Source organism: Patagioenas fasciata, chromosome 2 (assembly GCF_037038585.1).
Source record: "Patagioenas fasciata isolate bPatFas1 chromosome 2, bPatFas1.hap1, whole genome shotgun sequence".
In the NCBI taxonomy this organism is placed as follows: Eukaryota; Metazoa; Chordata; class Aves; order Columbiformes; family Columbidae; genus Patagioenas; species Patagioenas fasciata.
In genome coordinates, this window is record NC_092521.1 from 48,397,413 (window position 1) to 48,418,703 (window position 21,291).

Sequence of the window (21,291 nt, forward strand, 5' to 3'; positions counted from 1 at the left end):
AAAAATCCTCTTCCACCAAATCATATATATATATTCTGCACACATAGTGACTGAATGAGATTGATGTTGCCAAGTGTTGCTAAAGTGGAAACAGAACCACTGTATACAACATTCTTTCATCTTAACCCAGCTGATTTTCAAATTTGAGCAGAACAGCTCACTAACTGCTGCAGCTGTAGCTACCTTTCCATGTCTTGCATTGTCTTCATGTAAGAAACAGGCTGGAGAAACAGGCAGGGCTATGAGTGTTAGGTAATGACAGTGACAGAAAAGCCCACAAGGATAACCTGGTTAAGTTCTGCAACAAATTACAAGATATAGTCAAGTAAACATTATGTATGGCTACGACTGACTTTTTTTTCCCTTTCTGAGACTATTTCCCTAAATAAAAGGACAATTAGAATGGATGGATTTTTTAGTTCACATAGATGATCAACATGAAAAAAGCATGTTTAGAAAAAGCACTCAGACCAGATAATGCAAAGGGTCATGCTTTTTTTACTAAAGTAAGAGAAAGACAGCAGTACTAACAACAGCATTTTAATTATCTCAATTTTTAAAATATTTATGCTGTTTGGGCATCTGTGTCACTCAGTTTTTTCCCATTTGACGCTATCTACATAAAACTGCATTTTCCCCGGCCATGCAGGATTACCTGCTTCCTAAAACAATAATTTTAAAGTGTTGCCAACAACTAACAATCTTACAATTCAGAAAAAAATCTCCCCCCTTAGGAATTTTTTATGTGTGAAGTTGCTGTATAGAATACACAAATTTGCGTTTTCCCTGTTGCCTGTCACAGACTACTCAGAACAAGTCTGGGGTCTCAAGGGGTCCAAGGAGCCCAAGCTGAAAACCACTATCCTAAAAAGCTGAAATTTTGTTTTTGTTACTGCTTCTTTTTCTTCTGTTATAAGAATATCCTGAGGAATCATGGTTAGCTGATAGTGTGTGCAGCTTTCATGTAATAGTAAGAAACACTGTTTTTTCCACTCTTGTGATAAAACTTGGTAGTAAGAATTTAATGCCCTCAGACCTATTAGGTCTGAGGGCATTCAAATAAAAATAAATTCCACAAAAAAAAAATATTTCCACATATGTAATGAAGGATACAAGGAAAGAGGGTAAACTAATAAGCTTTTAGTATTCTTGCTTGGTACATTTATCCTTCTATCTGGTAAATACTTAGGCATACAAACGCTGGTGTGCCTGTGTGTGGTGTAACTCAGTTTGCTGAGATCACATGTATAAATGTTTGTCAGATCAAGGCCTAAACTGTCAGTAAAGTGCTTAATTTGCATCATTTGAATTGAGGAGAATAGTGGCAGTACCTGGCAGACTAAATGTAAAGACAGACCCACAAGGGAAAAGGCTTTTTTTTTTCCAAAATACTTGAAGCCATGAGCAATCTATAGTCTGTTCCAAATTGAAAACATTCTCTTTTTTACAGAATTTTTATGAACCCTAGGAATGAAAATTAATTTGGACAAGTTGAAAGAGAGAGTCAACTCCATGACTAACATGGGAATTACCCTAATCCTCTCTTCAACTTAATCATGGAATTTTAACAAGGTTTTTCTGGAAGCCCTTGAGATCTCCTAGGTTGAATATTACCTTATGCCCATTATTTTTATACTACTTAAAACACACAAATGCAAACCATGGCTGAGTTAAGAAATAAGCCCTTTCAGTTCTAAATCACTTGATCTTGGCCACCAATTGGTGGCTTTTGCATGATACACATAAAAGAGTTGATGATCTCCAGCTAGTATCAGTTCTAACCCTGAATCTCCAGCTATGCCTATTTAATGCTAGACTATTCCTGGGAGAAAAAAAAAAGGCTGTTATCTTTGGTTTATGCTACAGGTGAACAGCATAAGCCCTAAGAAGTCATCCATGTCTGGAAGCAATGCACAAGTTTCTACTCTGCCCTCTCAAACATATGCCTCTCATCCATAAAGAGATGTGGTGCAGAGACTATACCTGAAAAGGTATAACCCACCTTTGCTCTCGCTAGTTTCTCTTTATCAGAGTACCCAGAACAAGGAAACTCCATGAGCTGGAGGAAACTTTTTGTTACAACTGTGTAAATGAGGGAAGCCAACTGCTTGATAGAAACTTGTTCAAGGCTGAGAGATTCAGGAAAATGGTGGTGTTGAGAGCAATTTTTCTGCCAGTGTTACTGTTTCTGCTAACCAAATTCAGAGGTGGCAGCAGCAGAACCCTAAGAAGCATCAGCCAGAGCTCAGATCTAGTAACATTCAAGATACACTGCAGAGCCTTTCATTTTTTCAGACCTTTGGGGATGGATGGGTTCAAGGATATGAAGTGCCAGGCTCATTCAGATGATAAGTAATTACTCTAATTGGACAGTTGGCTTATGGAGTTGTTTATATTGTGTGCTTTGCATTTTGTAGAACACTTGTAAGAATGAATATATGCTCAAATACAGTCATTAGTAAATGTTAATATTATGTCTACCTACCTGAAAATACAAACAGAAATCTGTTACTCAGTGAAATTCACCGTTTCATAAGCAAATCCAAATGAAGATATTAGAATTGCTAAAGAGAGCTAACACATGCTCCGTCAGGTGCAAACCTTGGAAACTCTTCCTTGTAATAGGATATAAACATCAGCTGTGACCTTCTTGCTTCCTTTCCCCTCAGTCATAGACTAAATTTTAATGCAGAAACTCATTACCAGACGTTGTTTCCCTCATTTATCGTTCTTCACAACTGTTCGCTTCGGTAGGAGTTCATGGGCTACAACTTAAAAGAAGGGGGGAGCTGGGGGAGGAATCTGTTTTTCTAGGTAGGGCTGCCTCCCCTCGGCTGAGCCTCTTTTGGCTTTTAACGTTCGCAGGTGGCTCCTGGCTCGGCCTCTGCCCGGGCCCGGCCTGGCCCTACCCCGGGGGGGGGCGGCGGGCGGCACCGGCGTCTCCCCCGCTGCTGCTCCCGTTTTCTCCCTGTCCTCTGGCTTGAGTGAACAGCTGCATCTCAACTCGCAAGCGACCGGTATTTTCAATTTCGAAGCTAATGGAATCAGCATCGTACAAGCGTACTTACCCCGCCTTTCCCCGACAAAACGTAAAAGCAAAGCCGATGTTTCCTTTCAAAACATGAGTATGACCCTCTGGGTTCTTTTTCAAAGCAGATAAAAAAAAAAATTCTTGCAAGTTCAACTGCAAAATAAGATGCTTTAAAATAAATCATGTACCATTTTGAATCAACACTTCATCACTTCATGGGATTGTCTAGGGGCCAATGTCTACAAATCCTCCCCTTATTATGTCCCAGGATGGGAGCTCTGATGCATGGACACAAAACAACTTTGCTCAGTGACCTGTGGGCTGGAGAAAATCCTTGCCAGCTCTGCAAATGACCCAGCACTGATACTTGCTTTTCTGTAACTGTTCACTCAGCAACACTCCTCCCCAGTTCCGTTATGCACGCTGACGTTTTTGGACTCGCGGACCGCAGCCCTGTCCAAGCTTTTGAAAACAGTTGCTGATAAAATTCAGCAGGTAGTTCGGGGAAAAAAAAAAAAAAAAAGAGAGAAAAAGGAGTGAGAGGAGGAGGGTGGGGGGGTAAAAGACTGAAGAGGGGAAAAAAAGGGGGGAGGGAGGGAAGAAAAAGATAACCCGCAAAGCTGTAACAGTTAAGCAAAACTTGCCGCACCGCCAGCAGTGGCTGGCGGGCAGGGGCGTCCCAGCGCCCCCGCACTGGGCACAGCTGGCGCCCCCGCAGCTTCTGGCTGCATCCACTGTCCCCTACCCAGCACAGCGGGGACGGGTCCTTCCTTCCCCTGCAAGTTCTCCACTCGTCCCTCAAACAATTGCAGCACACCAGGTTAGTGGGCTGGGATTTATTCCTCCCCCCCGCCGCCTTGACTGCTGCCGACTGCCCCACTGCCCTAAACGCCGGCCCTCTGGGGACCGCGGAGGGGCAGCACTATTTGCAGGCGGCAGCGATCTTCGGAGCTTGCCGTGCCGTTCTGTTCCCATTGGCCGTGCGGCCGATAGGGAGCGACGGGAGGTGGGGGGGGAAGCTGCCAACAGCAGGCAGGCAGGCAGGCAGGCACCGGGCGAGCGCATACACACACGCACGGCAGGCAGAGGCTGCTGGGGTATTGTTATCATTGTGCTTCAGCGGAGGGTTTTGCGTGCAGGGGGAGGGGTGGAGGGAGGAGAAGAAAGAAGGAGAGAGAAAGTGCGGGGCGAGCATGCAGCAGGGCTGGGGCCGGCGCAGTGGCGGTGCTGGCGCGCCCGGGCTGAGGCGCTGAGAGGAGCCGCCTGCCCGAGCTCGCTGGGGGGCACCGGCGGGAGGAGCGAGGCGGGCACGATCCAGGCGTGGGGAAAGCAGCTAGCCGAGGGGAGCTTCCGCCGCACCGGCCTCGCAGCAGCGACTACTTCATTCTTATCTCCCAGCCTTTTGTTCGCCCATCCTCCTCCTCTTCCCTGCCCACCCTCTGCACCGCGGAGGGGGCTCGGCAGAGAGAAAAGCAGCCTGACCCAGAGCTGAGTTTCACCCATCCTCCGCCCCTCTCTTTCTCCGGTCTCTTTTCTTCCCCCGCTGCATCGCTGCCCATGAGCTAGAGCGGCAGCCAGCTCCGCGGCAGCCGGCTCCGGCAAGGGGGGCAGACGCCGTCCGCAGCCCCCGGCAGCTGCTGCTGCCCGACCCTCCCCGCTGCTCCCCTCGCCCCGCTCCGCGGGCTCCAGCCGCACTCCGGGACTGCTGGGGGCCGCCCTGCCGCCGCCCCTCCTCGCCTCCATGTGCCGGGTAGCGGGAGCGCCGCCGCGGATCCTGCCGCCGCTGGCGCTGATGCTGCTGGCGGCCCTGCAGCAGGTAAGCACCGCCGGCGGGGAGCGGGGCTGGGCTGCGTCTCTTTGTTCCCCTGCGGGCGGCGGTGCCCGGGGAAGGCGGGAGAACCTGGGCGGGGGGGGGGGGGGGTGGCTCCGCTACCGAGGTTTGGGTCTCGGAGGGGGGCAGTAGGAGAAGGCGGCGGGCGTTGCTGTCCCTACGGCCAGGGTGCCTTGGGGTGGCTTGTGGCCGCTCACGCGGAGCCACCTGCTTGGGGCTGCCCCGCTGCCGGGCGCTGGGTTCTGGGGAGAGGCGAGATGTGCCCGGGGCCAGCCGAGGGGGAGAGAGGGTTCCCCGGGACGTGAGGGGTGGCGGCGCCGTTGATGAGTGAGGCGCGGATTTCCCCCCTCGTTCCTGAGAGAGCAGGTGCCGGCGGACGGGATGTGCGGCGCGGCTGTCCGGGATCCGCTCGGCCAGTAGGACAAAGTACCGGAGTGGAGAGAGGGAGGGAGCGGACACTATCTCCTCCGCCCCGCGTGGGAGTGGGAGGCTGGTGCTGCCAGAGAGGTGCCGGGCACGGGGCATACCCCGCGCCCCTCCTCGAGCGGCGGCAGTAGCCCCTGCGGGCCGCGGCTCGGCCACCCCCGGTTCCCGTGCCCGCTAATCCTTTCCCGGGAAGAATTTAATCAGCCTCCGCCTGGGCGCCGGGCTTCCCCACCCCCTGCCGTTAACGGGAATTTCCACTGGGACGGGCTTGTGCTGCGAAGTGTTTAATTTATTATTATCAAAGTCCTGCCGCTGCCTCCCCCTGGCAGCCTCACCGGGGCGACCCGAGCGGCGGGGTCCCGAGTAGGCAGTCCCGGGCAGCGGGGCAGCGGCGGGCACAGCCGGTGGGAGTGCCCTGGGGAGGGTCTTCGTGGAGAAAGTAGGGGTCTGCGGGCCGGCGCCCCTGCGAGGGGGCGTGTGGGGCGAGATGGGACTAACGGGACGCTGGAGGGAGTGGGGGGGACGGGGACAAAAAAATGGATCCCGGTTGCGGCAGCGCGGGGAGTGTCTGCGGGGCGATGGTTGGGCTGGGCTCCCCTCTGGAGCCGGGGGCTGTCCGGAGCCGCGGGGACCCCGAGCGCCGACCGGGGACAGGTGGGGAGGGTGGTGTTGGGTTCACCCCTCGCTTTGTGCTCGCTGAGCTCGTATCCGGCGCGGCGGCGGCGGGGGTGGCGAGGGCGGTAAGTCTGAGGGGACAGATGGCGCAGATCATCGCCTCTTAATGGTATTTACGGTTGGGGCATTTCTGGCGGGCCGGGGGAGTGGGTTAAGGCGGGGATGGGGTGCCGGGGCGGCCGCGGCGCCCTCCCGCAGCGGCTGGCGCAGGGCAGGGGAGACGGCGGCCACTGTCCATGGTGCAGCGCACCCGCTGCCCCCGCCCGCCCCGCCGCCTCCGCCGCAACGGGGGCAGGAGGAGCCCGCTCGTCCTTCCGTCTCCTCTTCCTCTTGTCTGTGACACCTCCGTCCCCTCACGGGGTCCCCGGGCGGTTGAGCCCTTCCCCGCAGTTTCTAAGGCACTCTGGGGGGCTGATGACTTGCACCAGGAGAGCGAGGTGCTGAAACGCTGCTCCACGGCAGCCGGGGATTTTCACTGAGTCTTTAAGAGGACACGGGGCTGATTGGCGTGACACTGGAGTGTCCGGCTGGGCTTCAGCGTCTTCCATGTGAAAGCAGCCACCCTGTTCAGAAACTTGTGATACGCCACTTCTAGACTGTTACTGTGTGGGGTTGTGTTTTGAGTGTTTGTTGTTGTTGTCGTCGTCTTTTTACTGGTTAATTTTTGGTTGGGTTTGGTTTTTGCTTTTTTTTTTTTTTTTTGGTAAGTCCTTATGTACTCTTTATTCCATGTGCTTTCTGTTCTGTTTAGTCTTCCTGTCTCAATAAATCTTTGAAGCACAAATTCTGCAATAAGCTTTTATTTATTTATTTATTTATTTTTAAACCCAGGACAGGTTTGAAATTAAAGCGCAAGCTGTGAATTAAGGACAGGAACTAGCCATATCGCTTTTATGTATCACTCAGTGTCACTGGCATGTTACGGTTGGGGAATCCAATTTCCCCTTGTTTGGGTATCCATTAAATCAGGTTAGGGTTGATTTTTAATAGTGTGTAACAAAATTGGAACTTCGGTATGAAATCAGATTTATAGACCTGTGTCTGTACAACACTTTGATTTAAAAAGCTTTTTTTTTTTCCCCTGCTTCTTTCGTGCATAATGCAAAGAACCCTCACAAGCTAGATGCAGTGCCAACTTTTTTTTTTTCTCCTGTCATCATGCTCACTAGTTTTGGTTTATAGGTCATCTGTATCAGGTTCTTTTGAAATGCTGAACCTTTCCACTTAGTTTTTCCTCTCTGCAACACAAGAGCTCTCTGCCTTTATTTTCAGGAGTTATTGGTGACTTTGCTATTCATCAGTGGTATAGAAAAGCTGTCATTATGGAACTACTTGAAAGATCATAACTGGAAGCAGGTTTTAAGGCAGGTCTGTGGGTGCTGTTTATATTCAGGAAATAAGGCTTTACATTCTTGGCAATATGTAACATGTATGGGACCTAAGAGAATAAAAAGTGCACTTTATTTTTCTGGTTAACAGATCAGTATGAGCCTGGAAGTATTATATGAAAAAAACCTGTTAGAAGAGAGGAGAAAAGGAGCAAAGCTTCCTTTTCTGACCAACAGTTCCAGTTTTTGGAATTGGGATAACAGCAGCATTGAGGAAGGAATAGGAAAGCTAGCATGAATTTAGAGGAATGAAAGTACTTTTAGTTAGAAATGAACTGGAAAGGGGAGTAGAAATAAAGTGCTTCAAAAGGGAATAATTTTTTTTTTTAACATGTATAAGTTGGTTGGATCGCTCTATGGATGTTGTCCATTTCTAAATCAGGAACAAGTAAACAATAAAGCAGTTTTGGAGCTGTTCGTGCCTAGGTGACTGGTTTGAATTCAAGTTATGATGACAGAGGACGTAAGTTATTACTCTCTGCAGGCAGTTTTGGTCTTATTCCAGGTCTTAGTGAATGCATCCAGGTGATAAAGCTACTACCCTAAATGACACTCCTGTTAAGCTGCCTCTGCTGAGAATCTGGCGATGGCATTTCTTGCCAACTGCACCCCTCTCGTAATCACCCCCAGCAGCAGTCGCTGGCAGAACCGGGGGTGAGGCGAGGCATATTAATGTGGTTTTGTGCAGAAGTGGCTGTGAGATCTCCTGTTGTGGGTTCATCTTCTGTCTCTCATAATACACCTGTGTCTTAGATTATTAATTTTTTTAAAATCAGTCTATTTTTAGTAGTATAATAAAGAAGTGATTATATAAACACGAAACGAGTTTCCGAGTGTCTCTCTTTAAGAAATCAGACTCCAACATCATTGACTCCTTTCAAAGTGAATTGAATGTATTTTATAACACTTTTCATAAGCCCCAGCACAGGATAGGTATGTGAGTGGCTCAGCCTTTTTGGATGTGGATCTTTCTTCTTCTGGTTTTGCTTTGTCTTCAAAGAATCCATCTGAAAAGTTAAATGTGGCAGGATATTGCAGCAAAGAGATCTAATCCTTGTCTGTCTGGTCTAGGTGATAGTTATACCACTGACACATCCTCAAAATTCAGATAATTGCAGAACTGAAGGAAAAAAATACAAGTATCTCTTTGGATGTTAAGCTGGAGATATTTTAAAAATCATTTTATGAAAAGAGTTTTTTACAACTGCTTTTTACATCTATGATAGGACAGATAAAGTTGTGTAAGTCAACAATTTATGAAATTTTAAATAATTGGTTGACAAAACAGGAGACAGTTTTGCATTTTAAACAAGTTCTGACTATCTGAGCAGATACAATAGCAAGCTTAGAGATATATACGCTGCTGATGTAGCAGAAGGTATATGTTCTCTTGTATTGTCAAGTTGTATATTTTTAATAAATGTTACGTGTTTTCTAGAAAGCTTTCTGCTTGCTCTCCTCGTGGATGACGCTGCTACCTAGGCATGCAGTATAATGTGCTAGGAAGATGAATGTATAGTTTTTCTGATGTTGGTTTTGAAAACATTGTCCAAAATGATAATATTTTTGAACTACATCTAGTCAAGAGTGTGTAATTCAAAAGCTTCCCATCTATTGTTTTTCTTTCTGTTCCCAGAAATGTCACTGGAAGAGCCCGTCGTGTCCCATATTAATTTGTTTCAATGACACTTTTATGTCAATTTCATTTATTAGTGGTGTGGGATTTTTTTTGTGTTTTTTTTTTTTTAATAAGTGGACCCTGTAACAGATAAGAAAACTTAGCTGTGACAGAAGGGCATGTGTTTATTTAAAAATAGCTTGAGGAAGTTGTGGGTAAAGTTATTTTTACTCAATCCAGACAGTCTTGCGTAAGGGACTTTTTGTGATGTGGCAAGGAGCAGGAATTGTTGAATGGCTTTTCTTGACTAAGTAAGAGGATGATTTACCAGTTGTACTCTCTTTCTGTGTCTCACTGTTTTTGTAAATGCTTTTTTAGGTCAAAAAATTTGTTCAGAAAGCTTGCAATAGTTTCAGTAGTCCACCAGGCCTCCCATAAGGATGAGAATTTATTTTAAACAATGTACATGTACAAAATGTAAGTCTGGTCCTCAAAGGCTATGCAACCTCTAATGTTTCCAGGCATTTTTCTTTTAAATTGCTTTTTCTTACACAGCATAGGAGGAACCTGTAGTGTCCTCACTGAATATGCTGTATGCTTTCACTAACCCTGTGGCACTAGATGTGCATAAAATGCAACAAGACGTATCGGGGTGGAGGGCAATGAAAGTGGAAGGAATACTTCACGTTTTTTGCAATGGTAATTATAACAGCACTTCTCCTCACCTGTCACTAAACTGAGACTCACTGGTTGGCCAAGTTAATACTGGCATATGTAGAGGTGAGTCTTGAGAGGAAAAAAGGGTTGTATGTTATTGCAGGTTGAGTTTAAGAAGGATTTGTATTTTGCCAAAGCATGTTTGTAGTTTGTGAGTGATCTGAGAGAGACTTTTTTCTCCTGGCTGGTGGGCTGTGCTCCTGTTCACCTTGAGAGGTATATAACCAAATCTGTGTGATTCATCATTTGATATGATCCTGCAGTTCTCACTGAAAGATCATGGGAGCTCTGTCTGAATAAAGAGGGGAAATTAGGCTTTCTATTTTTAAGTGGCTCATGAAAACAGATATGGGATCAGCAGCTTTCAAGATGGAAGGTATATCGCTGCCAAATCTTTTCAACGTTTCACTTAAACTATTTGGTTTTAGTCTGTATTCGTGTATTTAATTAAATATCATGTTTCCAAAAGGCACGTTTATCCTCTCCTCTAGGCACTCCTTGACATATTTAAAAAATATATTTTTACCAACAGACTCCTCTAGGGACTCCTCCATTCCTTATAATTAGCATATAATTATCACCCAGCAGCTGAAGACATAGTTAAAATTTTGTGATCCCCCAAAAGAGTTCTTCCGGATAGGCCTTGCAAGGCCTCCCCTGAAGGCCAGGAAAATGCAGCATCCTCCTGTACGCCTGGGCGGAGATATACCATGTTAGCAATACAATGGTTATTATCAAACATAGGGCTGGATTTATATTTTTTTTAAGTGACTTAGACCTACAGAAATACCTTTTTTTTTTTTTTTTTTTTGGTTTTGTTTTGTTTTACAGTTGAGACTTGAAGACGTCCTTCTCTGGTAGGAACTGTGGCTTGTCTGGAAAACCATGTCTTGGAAGATGCAGCATTTTGTGTTCTCCTAGTTGAGAGAAAGGGAAAGTCCAAACTAGGTTGTGGGTGGCTTTGTGCGATGTCAGATATACCAAAAAACATCTCTCTGTTTAGTAAAGTACATTAACGGAGTCCCTGTTGTCTCAGCTGGGGTTGACAGAAGAGGCTATGAACACGGTTTGTGAGACTACCTAATTTGTAAAGCTACAGTAACCTGTGTTAACCAGTGGTGGTTTAAGGCAACTGAATTTAAACCAGATGGTAACATAAAAGTTGCAGATCCTGTTATTTTGGAAAGTGTTTAAGAGCTTTAAGTGTTGGTTTAAGAAGCTGGATTTTCTAATCTGAAGTCTCCTGGTTTATGAAATAGAGCGCTAATTAGAAGTGAAGATGCTATAATGAAAGCCATTTCTGGCGTAACTGAATGACCTCTGTGAGGACGTAGCCTGGCACCTCCTTTGGAAACTTTTGGCTTCCAGAACAATTTGAATGAAAAGCACTTTTTCTCCAGTTGCAATCTGTGGTTGGAAACAAATTGTACTTGACTTACATTTGCTGGAGTACTGGGTACTGTGAGGGTATGAACTGTTGCAGCTCTTCTTTACAACAAATCAGAGATTAAGGAGGAGTTCCTGGATGTTTTAAAGTTCAGCATCCAAAGCATTTCAGAGATGTGTCTGTCATCCTCCAGAGCATCTTTCTTATGCCTTATGGTAGTAAGTAGAAGCTTATAATAAAATAAGACCCACCTTGTACAGCATATCTCACTGTGTCTGATGATGCATATATGCGAAACTGAAAAGGGATCGAGTGATCCCTAGAGTTGCCTAAGTTGTTACTGAGTATTTGGGACCATCTTGGCCTTTAAATTAATGAGGAAACACCCAGTCTTTAAACACAGTCACAAATGTTTCAGTGATCTGTGTTTAAGTTCAATATTACTGTTGTAATTGCCAATTAATGTTGGTTATTAAGGAGGGAGAGCTCAGATACCGCGTGCCTGCTCTGTCATACATATAATTATGTCAGACGTTGTTTTGAGCTTTGCAAAATAATGCCCTGTGAATTGGCTGGACTTGGTGACTAGCAGCTGTACCATGTCCAATTATAACTGTATAGTATAATATTTTCTCTGCATATCCCTCCATTTCTCCTGATACTACCTAGGCCTATTTTTCCTATGGGAGTAGGCTATATAGAGCATGAAAAAAAGCAGTCTTTCAAAAACAACTTTCTTTGTGTTTTGGTACAATCAATAAGAAATATAATGTTGTAGTAAATGCAGATGCAAACAGTGGAGAAACAGAGACTTTGATATTTCACATTAATAGCTACTAGTGAACTCCAGTGGTGTGTAGTGTATGCAGAGAGAACAAGATCAGCCCTGTTTGAAAACTGTGTTTAAGAGCCAAATTCTGCAAATTTAGGATACGTGTTATGATACAGAATTGCTTCTACAGTCATGTGGTGAGCTTGCATTTTTAAATAGGTGTTTCTTTACAGAATTGGATTCTAAATGTCACTACTTTCTAGAAAGTATGGAAATTGGAAAGAAGTATTAGTCCATAACTGTCAACACTAAATCCTGTCTGGCTTTATTCTTGTTTTAACTTACAATCTTTTCACAGGTGTGAGGTCTGTGGTGTTGGAAGACTCTTACTGGTGGTGTTTAGAAAAAGACATAAACGCGAATACTTTAGAAACTTGAGGTTGAGATTGTCAACAGGTTATTGATTGATTGGTGGTTGTTTTTTAAGCTGAGCTGGAATACAACCTTAAAATTAAACCACACGTTTCTAGATAGCCAGATATCTAGATATGAAATGAAAGTAACTGAGGAGCAGGACATGAAAACTGCAGGCTTAATTGCCATGAGTTTATCAAAACAGCCAGTTCTTTTAATTGATTGAATAACTTTGACAGAGAACTTGTAATTTACACCATGTTGCTTCATAATTGCAGTTTGCCGATTGCATTTAATCTGAGATCTACAGTACTGAGTTTATGTGCATGATCTGACACCACATTTTACTAGGTGTTAGCACTTTAGCATCTGGAGATAGTAATGTTGTTACTCATTTTGCAGTTAAAAATGACTAAGTAAGCCATAAAGGATGAGGAAAGCAGAATAGTTTTTCAGTAGTAACCCTATTTTGCTTTCGCAAAGTCTGTTAGTACTTGAGAATTTTCCCAGTGCTGAGCTTGTTCAAAGCTTTCTAACCCCATTAAGTAGGTTTTATATGGGTACAAGCTAAGGTAATTGCTTTCCATCTCAAAATATAGTTTTTTTTTTTTTGTTTTAAGTACTGTCCTTCTGTAGATGAATGTACAAGTAATATTATCTTATGTTTGAAATAATCTTTGGAATTGTACTAATCACACAAAATCCTGTAAATTACAATAATGTTCCCCATAATCTTCACTAGCTTTCCCCTTTTGTCCCAGATAAGAGAATAGAAACATTTCAACATCCTCTTTTGCTTAGTGTTAAAATGGTTTGAGTCTTGCAGTACTCTTAGGCTGAACTTGATATGACCTAGTGTGTCTGAAGCTACAACTCCTACTTAATTCAAAGTGCTTAACATAGGGTGACTAAGAATTGCTTAAAATTTGAATTCTTCTTTCCCTTGTGTTTTTATTCTCAAACAATCTTTACAAAGGGCTGTTTTTGGAGAGCAGAGTACAATCTTTTGTTTCCAGATAAAATTGATGGCTGCAAATGAAAGAATAAAGAAGGCTCTCTATTCATGTCCCCCAGCCTTTGTTTCAGTGGACATTGTTTCAGTTTATAAGAGCTGTTTAGTACATATAGATTGCTGGAAAGGCTGGAAGATTCCCAGGCGCATCAGTGCAGACTTGTTAAAAATCCTGCTATCTCCTCAGCTGCCCACCCAGGACCTTTTTATTTCAAGGATACCGTGAAAGACATTTTTTTCCTTCTCCATCACATTTGCTTTGAGGTCACCTTTTGTACAGTAGTTTAAACAAGTTTTACTATTATTATTTTGAATTATGGAAACCCCATCCAAGTCTGTTCTTTGAGTTCTAAAGCTTAGGAAACTGGCAGTTGGAGTGGTAATTATTTTTGATCTACCATCCTTTTATCTTAAAAACTCAATGTGTGAATGGACTGTTTGGGCTTAGATACAGATCCAAGTTCCAGCTTTGCAGGTAACGTGGTCCTGCAGTAGCTTAAACTGTTGCTGCGTGTTTGTTTTCTGTTTAGGGTCCCAATATAAACTTTTTAAAGTACATAAGTAATTGTACACAGGTGAGATACCCATATAGTACTTAAGTCACAATTAAATCCACACCGCAGTTTAAGTTAACATGACGCTTGATAATTACAGGTTCTCTTACTGGGTATTTACCTGGATAGTGGATTAACTTGGGAATTAGATAGTAATTTTTTTTTTTTCTGATGGCAGTATTGAGCTGCTTAGTTAGGACTTAGTGTAAGTGCAACACAATGTGTTACAAATGCCTTCTTGTATTAGTGATAGAGTTATTCTAATAGGGGATAGCATGTTGAGCTTGGCTGTGTGTGTCAGTGGAGGGATGACACTTCTGCCTCATCCTTCTTCCCTGAGGAAACCCTTGTAGTTTTAGGTCCTCCTGTCCCATCTCTGCTCCAGTCCTCTCTGTCCCTGAGGTTGCTGTAGTAAATGGGTGTAACACCATCACCTCCTCCTTCTCCATCCTTTTTTAATTCTTTTTCTGTAGCGCTTTCTTTGCCAAGTGTATGCAGACATGCTCACATGGCCTTGAGTAGATCTACTTGATGGAAGCCCATCTGTGAAAGTAAAAAGGAAAATCTAATTTAAGTCTTGACCAGATTTAGGTAGAATATAGCAGCACAGTTGCTCATGCTGTCAAAGACCATATACTACATCTGGGCATGCACATGGGTAAGGCCTTCACTTGGCATGTAGGCGTGTTTGAGATTGTGCAAGGGCTCTTGCGATTTCTCGGGTATGTCTGAGCCCAGGCTGGCTTGGGAGCTGGTCTTGCTGCCTTGTGCGGTGTGAAAGGGGTTTTGCCACCTATGGCCGCTTAGCCACATGTAAGGTGGGCTGTTGTCTTGCGCAGCTCTAAAATGAGACAAAACCAGCCCACTGAAAATTAATCTTAGTTTTTTGCCACATAAAAGTCGATTTTTAGTTGTTTTTGTGTGTGTGTGTGTTTGGGGTTTTTTTTGTTTGTTTGTTTTTGTTTTGTTTTGTTTTGTTTTTTTCAACTAGGCAACTAACTGTCCTGGAAATGAGCTTAGCTGTCAGACGTATCTTCCGAACGAGGAACACCTCGGAACAAGCAAGTTTCCAAATGCTGTGTTATATTTCTTAATAAAAAGGCATTTATGAAACTTAAAGAATGTGATTTGAGAGGAAACTTTCTTAACAAGTGAGAGAACAAACAGTTTCAGTGGCTCTTCTCTTCCCTTGTTGTGCAAATTTAATAATGAGCTGCTCTCCTTTTAACTTAGCCTGCCTTTGAAATAGGAGGAGATTGAATTGGAAACATTTGGCTTTATATAGTATCTGTTTGAATGCTAACGCAAATATAAGTTCTGCTAAGTTACTGCAAATGTAGCATTTTATCTTAGTTTACTTGTTCTGGTTCAGCTTCACATAGAAATACTCTAAATAAAGGATTTTAAACCAGTGGTTGGAGTCATTCCTCTCAAGTAATCTGTCTATGAAAAAGTTGCCGATGGGTTTTGTGCAACATTTATTTCCAGAGAAAGGAATGCTTTTGTTCCCTCTATCATTCCCCTTCAGTCTCGATGGCTGGTTTAGTGGAAATGTTCGGTTGTCAGAAGAATCAAGATTGTGTATTATTTAGATCTTACCAGACAAGTGGGATTTGTTCCTTCCATTCCAGTTATCAGAAAGATTAACCCTTTGCCCTCACGGTCCTAATTGCAGTTGTTCAGAAACAAGGATGCTGCTTGTACAAGACAGCAGCAAAATGGAGTATGTGAATGAAGGTTGCGAGTATTACATAAATTTTGTCTTGCATTTCAGGCACCGATAAAAGCAACCTGTGAAGATATGTCATGCAAGACTGGATTTCCTGAAGATGTTCACAGTGCAGTGGTGTCAAGGAGTGTACACGGAGGACAGCCTCTCCTCAACGGTATGATTAGAAAAGATGTAGCATTGGGGCTTTTTATTTATTTTTTTTTTTTTTAAGTTTATTTCCTCTGTTTGTAACCATAAATCACTCTGAAACATTTTCATCCTTAAATAGGGCACAAACTCTTGCAGAAAAGAATGTCAGCTGCTCTGTTATTTATTTTTTATTGTCATAGGACTTGGAAAATCTGTTGGCATAAGTGGTAGCACATACACCTCTGACTGTAACTTGAAAATACTGAGTGTTGCGAACTGTCCTGTGATTGTCCACTAATTCACTTTCTCAGCACAGCACTGACACTGATGTTCCTTATTACCACTGATGATATGTATGCCATCAGTCTGTACTTAAAGCCCATGTCTGAATGATGAGGAGGTAAAGGAAACTTCCCTTCTGCTTTGCATCTCCCACAGAAGTACTGCACTTAGACTTGGTCTTAGAGTTCACATTAATGCAGAGATAGTTCCCTTAACTGCTTTTCCCTGGCGAGCAAGACCCGAAACAGGCAGGAACACCCTCGGTCAGCGATGGCAGCACTGGGGGCTCTGCGAGGAGCCATGCAGGGAAAGGCAGAATGGTGCCCGTGCTGTCTTGTGGACACCGTGCTGCTCTCTCATCTCACCCTGGCAGCGACCTCCATCTGAATGGCACAGTGCCCAGGCTGGCGATGGCCCCGCTCCCCAGCTCGCGGCATGCTCGGCAAGTACAAGCCCCGGCCTCCACTGGGGATGCACTTAGGTCACTACATCTGCCCACAGGTCATGCAGGTTGGGAATTCAGTTCCTTGCTCTCTTTGTGTCTTTATATTTCAGGGATATGAGTAGTCCTCTGTAGGACACAGAGGCACATGCTCTGAATCTTTCCTGGATTTTCCCAACCAGTTAAGTTTCAGTATATAAGTTTGTGGAAATAGAATATATTTTTTTAAAGTTTTCTGAACTACTAACATTTTTTTTCCATCTAACGTGGAAATTGTGGAACTAAGAATATCAGTTTTAGATGGCTTCAAATACATCTTAAATAAGGACTAATTTAATTTCTTGTTTCCTTTACAAATAAATATGGTTGCACAGATCAAGATATTTAAATGGAAAAAACCTGATGAATCTGCAAAACAAATGAAGCAAAAGCTGTAGTCTTGATTTTACATGGTGTATATAACGGTCTCTGGGTAATTATATTTTACAGACCTGTTTTGTGCCTTTTTAGGAGTATAATGAAAACTTGAATGCAGGGTGAATTGATTAATAACTCAAGTTTAAATACACAAAAGCTAAAGCTTTTTCTGTTCAGTTGCAAAGAAGTATCTTTTACCACCACAGACTTTCCTTTTATTAAAGAATAGCTTAGAAATTCATGTATCAAAGTAAATGTTCTGCCAATTGAGAAAATAAAAAAGGGGAAAGAGAATTTTCCTCACTTTCCTACAGAATGGGAGTCAATAGATGACTCTACTATGGACTCCTGCAGTAGCTGTGCACTCTTAGGACTCTTTTAGATGATGCACAAACTTGGAGAGAAAGACAGAGCACAGCAGGCAAATGCTTTCCAAAGGTTCTGCCTTCAGACCACCAGATGTTTGTTACTGGTAAATTATCATGCCGTCAGTTCATCTTAAAATTGAGATCACAGAGGTTTTGAGATGTACCCTGTCTTGTGAAAGTTCTCTTCGCTCTTCAGGGAATCAAAACCCTTTCTGTAATATCTCCCCCTTTATTACCCACATCAGCTAGAAATCGCAACAGGCTGCCCACTCATTCTCTGTTGGCATTGCTGATGTGAATCTGATGATAATGACAGACCCGCCTTAACTGGGTCTGAAGTACTAACATAGGATGGCAGCTTGGCTTCCTCTTTCGTTACTCATTGCATTCACACAGTCCCTTCCCTTGCTTCTCAGAAATGAGTAAAGCATGACTGTTGATTTGTCCTTGAATGGTATTAAAATGCGTAGCATTTTAGGTAAGTAGGAATTTGAAAAATTGTCTGAGGCATACAGTATGTATCACATCCTATCAGCTGTTTTAAAAATGACCTAGGGGAGGGTGTATTTTTTCCTTCCACTGTTTCCTCAGTTGAATTACTGCAATGGTTAATTCTTTTGAAAATTCAGACATGCTTAAAAGCATATAATTTGCTGGTTACACATAAACATACAGTCCATCATTGCATAGCTTTGACTTAAATTTAATTACACTGTCATTTTGAAATACTATTGTTGTCAAAAGCCTATTTTCTGGTTATTAAACTGGATTCAGATGACGCTGCAAGTTAAGTATAGTTGTGTGACATTTGCTTCTTGGGGATAACCATGGGCCTGATTCTCATATCAGTTGCCTCGCCTGTTTAACTGCTGCTTGTGCTGGTATGAATTCCAAAATGAGGCATACAACTGTAGGTTTTCTGTATGGTGCAGAAGTGAAAGCTTTAATTTTCTTTGGTTTCGTGCATTGATACCATAAGCACAGAGGCTTTATGGTCTTCTCAGCTAGCTGCAGAATAGTGTGAACCTGACTTGATGCTTTCTTGACAAGTTACTTCTTAAAATACTGACCAAGAAAATGACCATATGTTTATTATCTGTCTTGTTCATTTGCTTTTATCTTGCACAGTGGGGGACAAGCCTCTCTCGAGGTCTTCAGTTTCCATCTTACTACCAAAACTTAAATAAAAACAGAGGTATCATATGACTTATTGATCGGTTCCTTTCAGTTTTTACAGTAACATATCTGTTTTTAAAAAATATTATTATAATAAGTATTAGAGTATGGAGCAGGGTTCCACCATGCAGTACATGATAGTGTATTTTTTGTGGAGATATTTCTGTTTATTTCTGTATTCAGGTGGTGCTTGGTTTTGAGGGAAAGTCAGACTTGGTCCTATAGCATTAAAGAAAAAACAAAAGCTTTACAATTCATAATGGTTTTGTTCACTCATATAGCTAGCACAGTATATCAACATCTACTAATTTCTCCTGTGCATGAGGGCATGAGAGGCCACGACATGTTCAGTTGGTATCCATGTGTTGAGTGGTCACAGTATGTGAAAAGTTGGTGGGGCAATGTATTCAGGATAACATAAATTGGAAAAGGGGAAAACCTCCACATTTATTAATGTGTCTAGAGGGGAAGAAAGAGAAAGACAGCTGCCTTTGGTTTCGGGATGAGGAGACAGGGAATCCCCTGTAGGGAAAGGACGCAGTTACTTGGAAAGGCACAGCAAAAGAAGTTGGAAACTACTCCTTTAGTAGGTCATGAGTGAGCTGTGTAGGATGTAGCCTGCAGTAAAGGTTATGTCTTGTTGCCTCCTTCTGGCATGGTGTCACCCATGTCCCATGCTGCCCTCATACAGACTTCACTGGTCACAGCCCCAGAGACTCTTCATGTTGCTTCACTTGGTACCGGTAACTGCAGTGAAATTGGAGTGGTTTTTACCAAGGAACTATGTGAGCTCAGAACTATTACCTTCATTTCTGTAAACAGAGGAAGAAGAAAGCAATAATTTCTGAAACAAAATTAAAAGAAACTTCATGTACCTCTGAAGTGTCTTAACTGATAAAACCACGGATTTATTTTGGCCTCCAGTTCTTTTAGAATTTAATATGCTTTAAAGTATTTTAGGACTTCAATGTTCCAACATAAAAAAAAGAAAATAAATCATATGCAGATAACTCACCAGCTGTCACCTAGTAGAAGAAGTAGATATCTAACCCAAATTTACAGGCATGGTAGTTCAGACTTGTTTCTGTAAATAAAATTTGATTACTGTTTGGAGGACCATTCATAAGATGTAGTATTTGGAGAAGAGGTTAAGTTAAAGAAGGGAGTGTGTTTAATATATTAAATGCCCTTGCTTGTGCTGGGTTTATTGCAGTTTTGTAGTTCATCTAGGAAAAAATACTTGTGCCAGTTTGATATGTGTATCCAGCCTGTTTATTTGATCTTTGTTCTATATCCTGCAAATTTTAAGATACAAGTAATGCGTTTCTGCTAAAATCGTTCACCTGGGAAGGTTACTTGAATGGTTATTTGCAGAATTGTATCTTCAAGTTAGAGATTCTTATTCTGCTGATTTATTTTAGCAGTTTCTTATCTTTCAAAGATTTCATTTTAACGTTTTTCTGTTACTCAATACATGATTTTAGTTTTCTGCTAAGCAAATTAATTGTCTAGACAAGATTCTTAAATGTATCCTTCAAGTGTTGTTTAGCTGTAAAATATTTTGCAGCTCTTTGAGTTGCACAGTGATAAAGAAAAAATGTTTTGGTGTTGATCACTGTGGTAAGTGATGATTATGGATGAGTAATAGCGCAGTTTCATGAGCCATTTCGGCTGGAGGGAGCTGACAGTGTTGCCAAAAGAGGCTCGTTTGCGCCTTCCCGTCTTTGAGCCTGATATCAAGTGCTCATGAAACCATGAAATGAATGGGGTTGGCCACTTTATCTGGGGTAACCTCTCACTTGTACTCTTTTAGGTTTTTGCTGAAAGATCTTGTGTGCTTAAACAGAGCCGTGGTGTCCCTGCTGCCTTTTCTTTTTTCTTAGCAGTGAAATGCTCGCAAAACAATATTTGTTTTGATGCTTTCAAACTGAGTGACAAAACTTGATTTTGGCATTCCCACTGACTCATTTTTGTAGCTTACCATTGAAAACACCAGTCGATCTTGAAACAACCCAGAAACACATTGCTGGGGATGTAGCGCTCGGGCTTTGCCTGGCATTTGAAAGTAATGTTTCTTCTTGATGTCGCAGAGGTTTGGTGGGTCCTGTCTGTCCCAGGTGAGGCCACTCGGCTTTTTTGCTGCTAGTGGTGTTTTATCATTCTTTATATAAAAATGGCCATGATCAGCTAAGAATAAAATTCCTTTTTAAAAAACTCATCATGCTTAAAACTGAAGACAGCAGCACGTCTTTTGAGGCTTATGTCTTGTTCCTTTCTATAAACAAATCTTACAAAATTGTATTCTTACTATGGTAGCATGCACTGGTGGATTTGATATTCCAGTGCACATTAGCAGTAGAGCCAGGGAAAGTATTTTTAGCAGAATTATATTTTCCAAGAGGGAAATTAGTCTTTCCCCACCAAAAAAAAAAAAAAGACTCTTTTTTTTCCCTATATTAAAAAAAAAAAGATGAAAATAGTAACCACTTTGTTTGAAGTCTCCTTGCCTTAAGCAAAAAGACAAGTTGACAAGTTCCTTCCAGGCAGACAGCCAAAGAATCTCAGATGGATGGGGTCTCTCTCTGAGCTGCTGGCAGGCTGGGGAGAAAAAATGTTTCAGTTCTTCCCAAATGTATTGTTTTCTGAAATTCTCTCCCTATACCGTTGCCCCGCTTCTCCCTGCCCTCCCCTGCAAAGGACAGAAGAAGAATTTAAAAAAAAAATAAACCCACAACCATCCTTCTAGTTATTCTTTTAAACCCTAGTGGGAGTGAGAATTGTTTTTGCAGAAGCTTATGTTGGGAATATTGTTATATTATTTTCCCCAGTCCTCCCTAACGTTTAGTAGGTTTAGTTTTGCCCTCTTCCATGTGAGGCACAGTAAATTCTAATGCTGTTATTTGGTGATGCTCGGCCTTGT

General features: G+C 42.8%; 1 protein-coding gene across 2 annotated transcripts in view; it reads left to right on the forward strand.

The window, feature by feature from the left end:
• Positions 1–3,770: 3,770 nt before the first annotated feature.
• Positions 3,771–21,291, forward strand: part of CDH2 (cadherin 2) — a 117,369-nt gene continuing 99,848 nt past the window's right edge. The window contains exons 1-2 of one of the 2 annotated variants that reach the window (XM_071804166.1): positions 3,771–3,851; positions 15,600–15,711. In XM_071804166.1, coding sequence (XP_071660267.1) covers positions 15,627–15,711 — 85 coding nt within the window. In that variant the 5' untranslated portion in view covers positions 3,771–3,851; positions 15,600–15,626. Of the gene's footprint in view, positions 3,852–4,715; positions 4,848–15,599; positions 15,712–21,291 lie in introns of those variants that run through there. The other variant, XM_065830362.2, reaches the window with a different exon arrangement.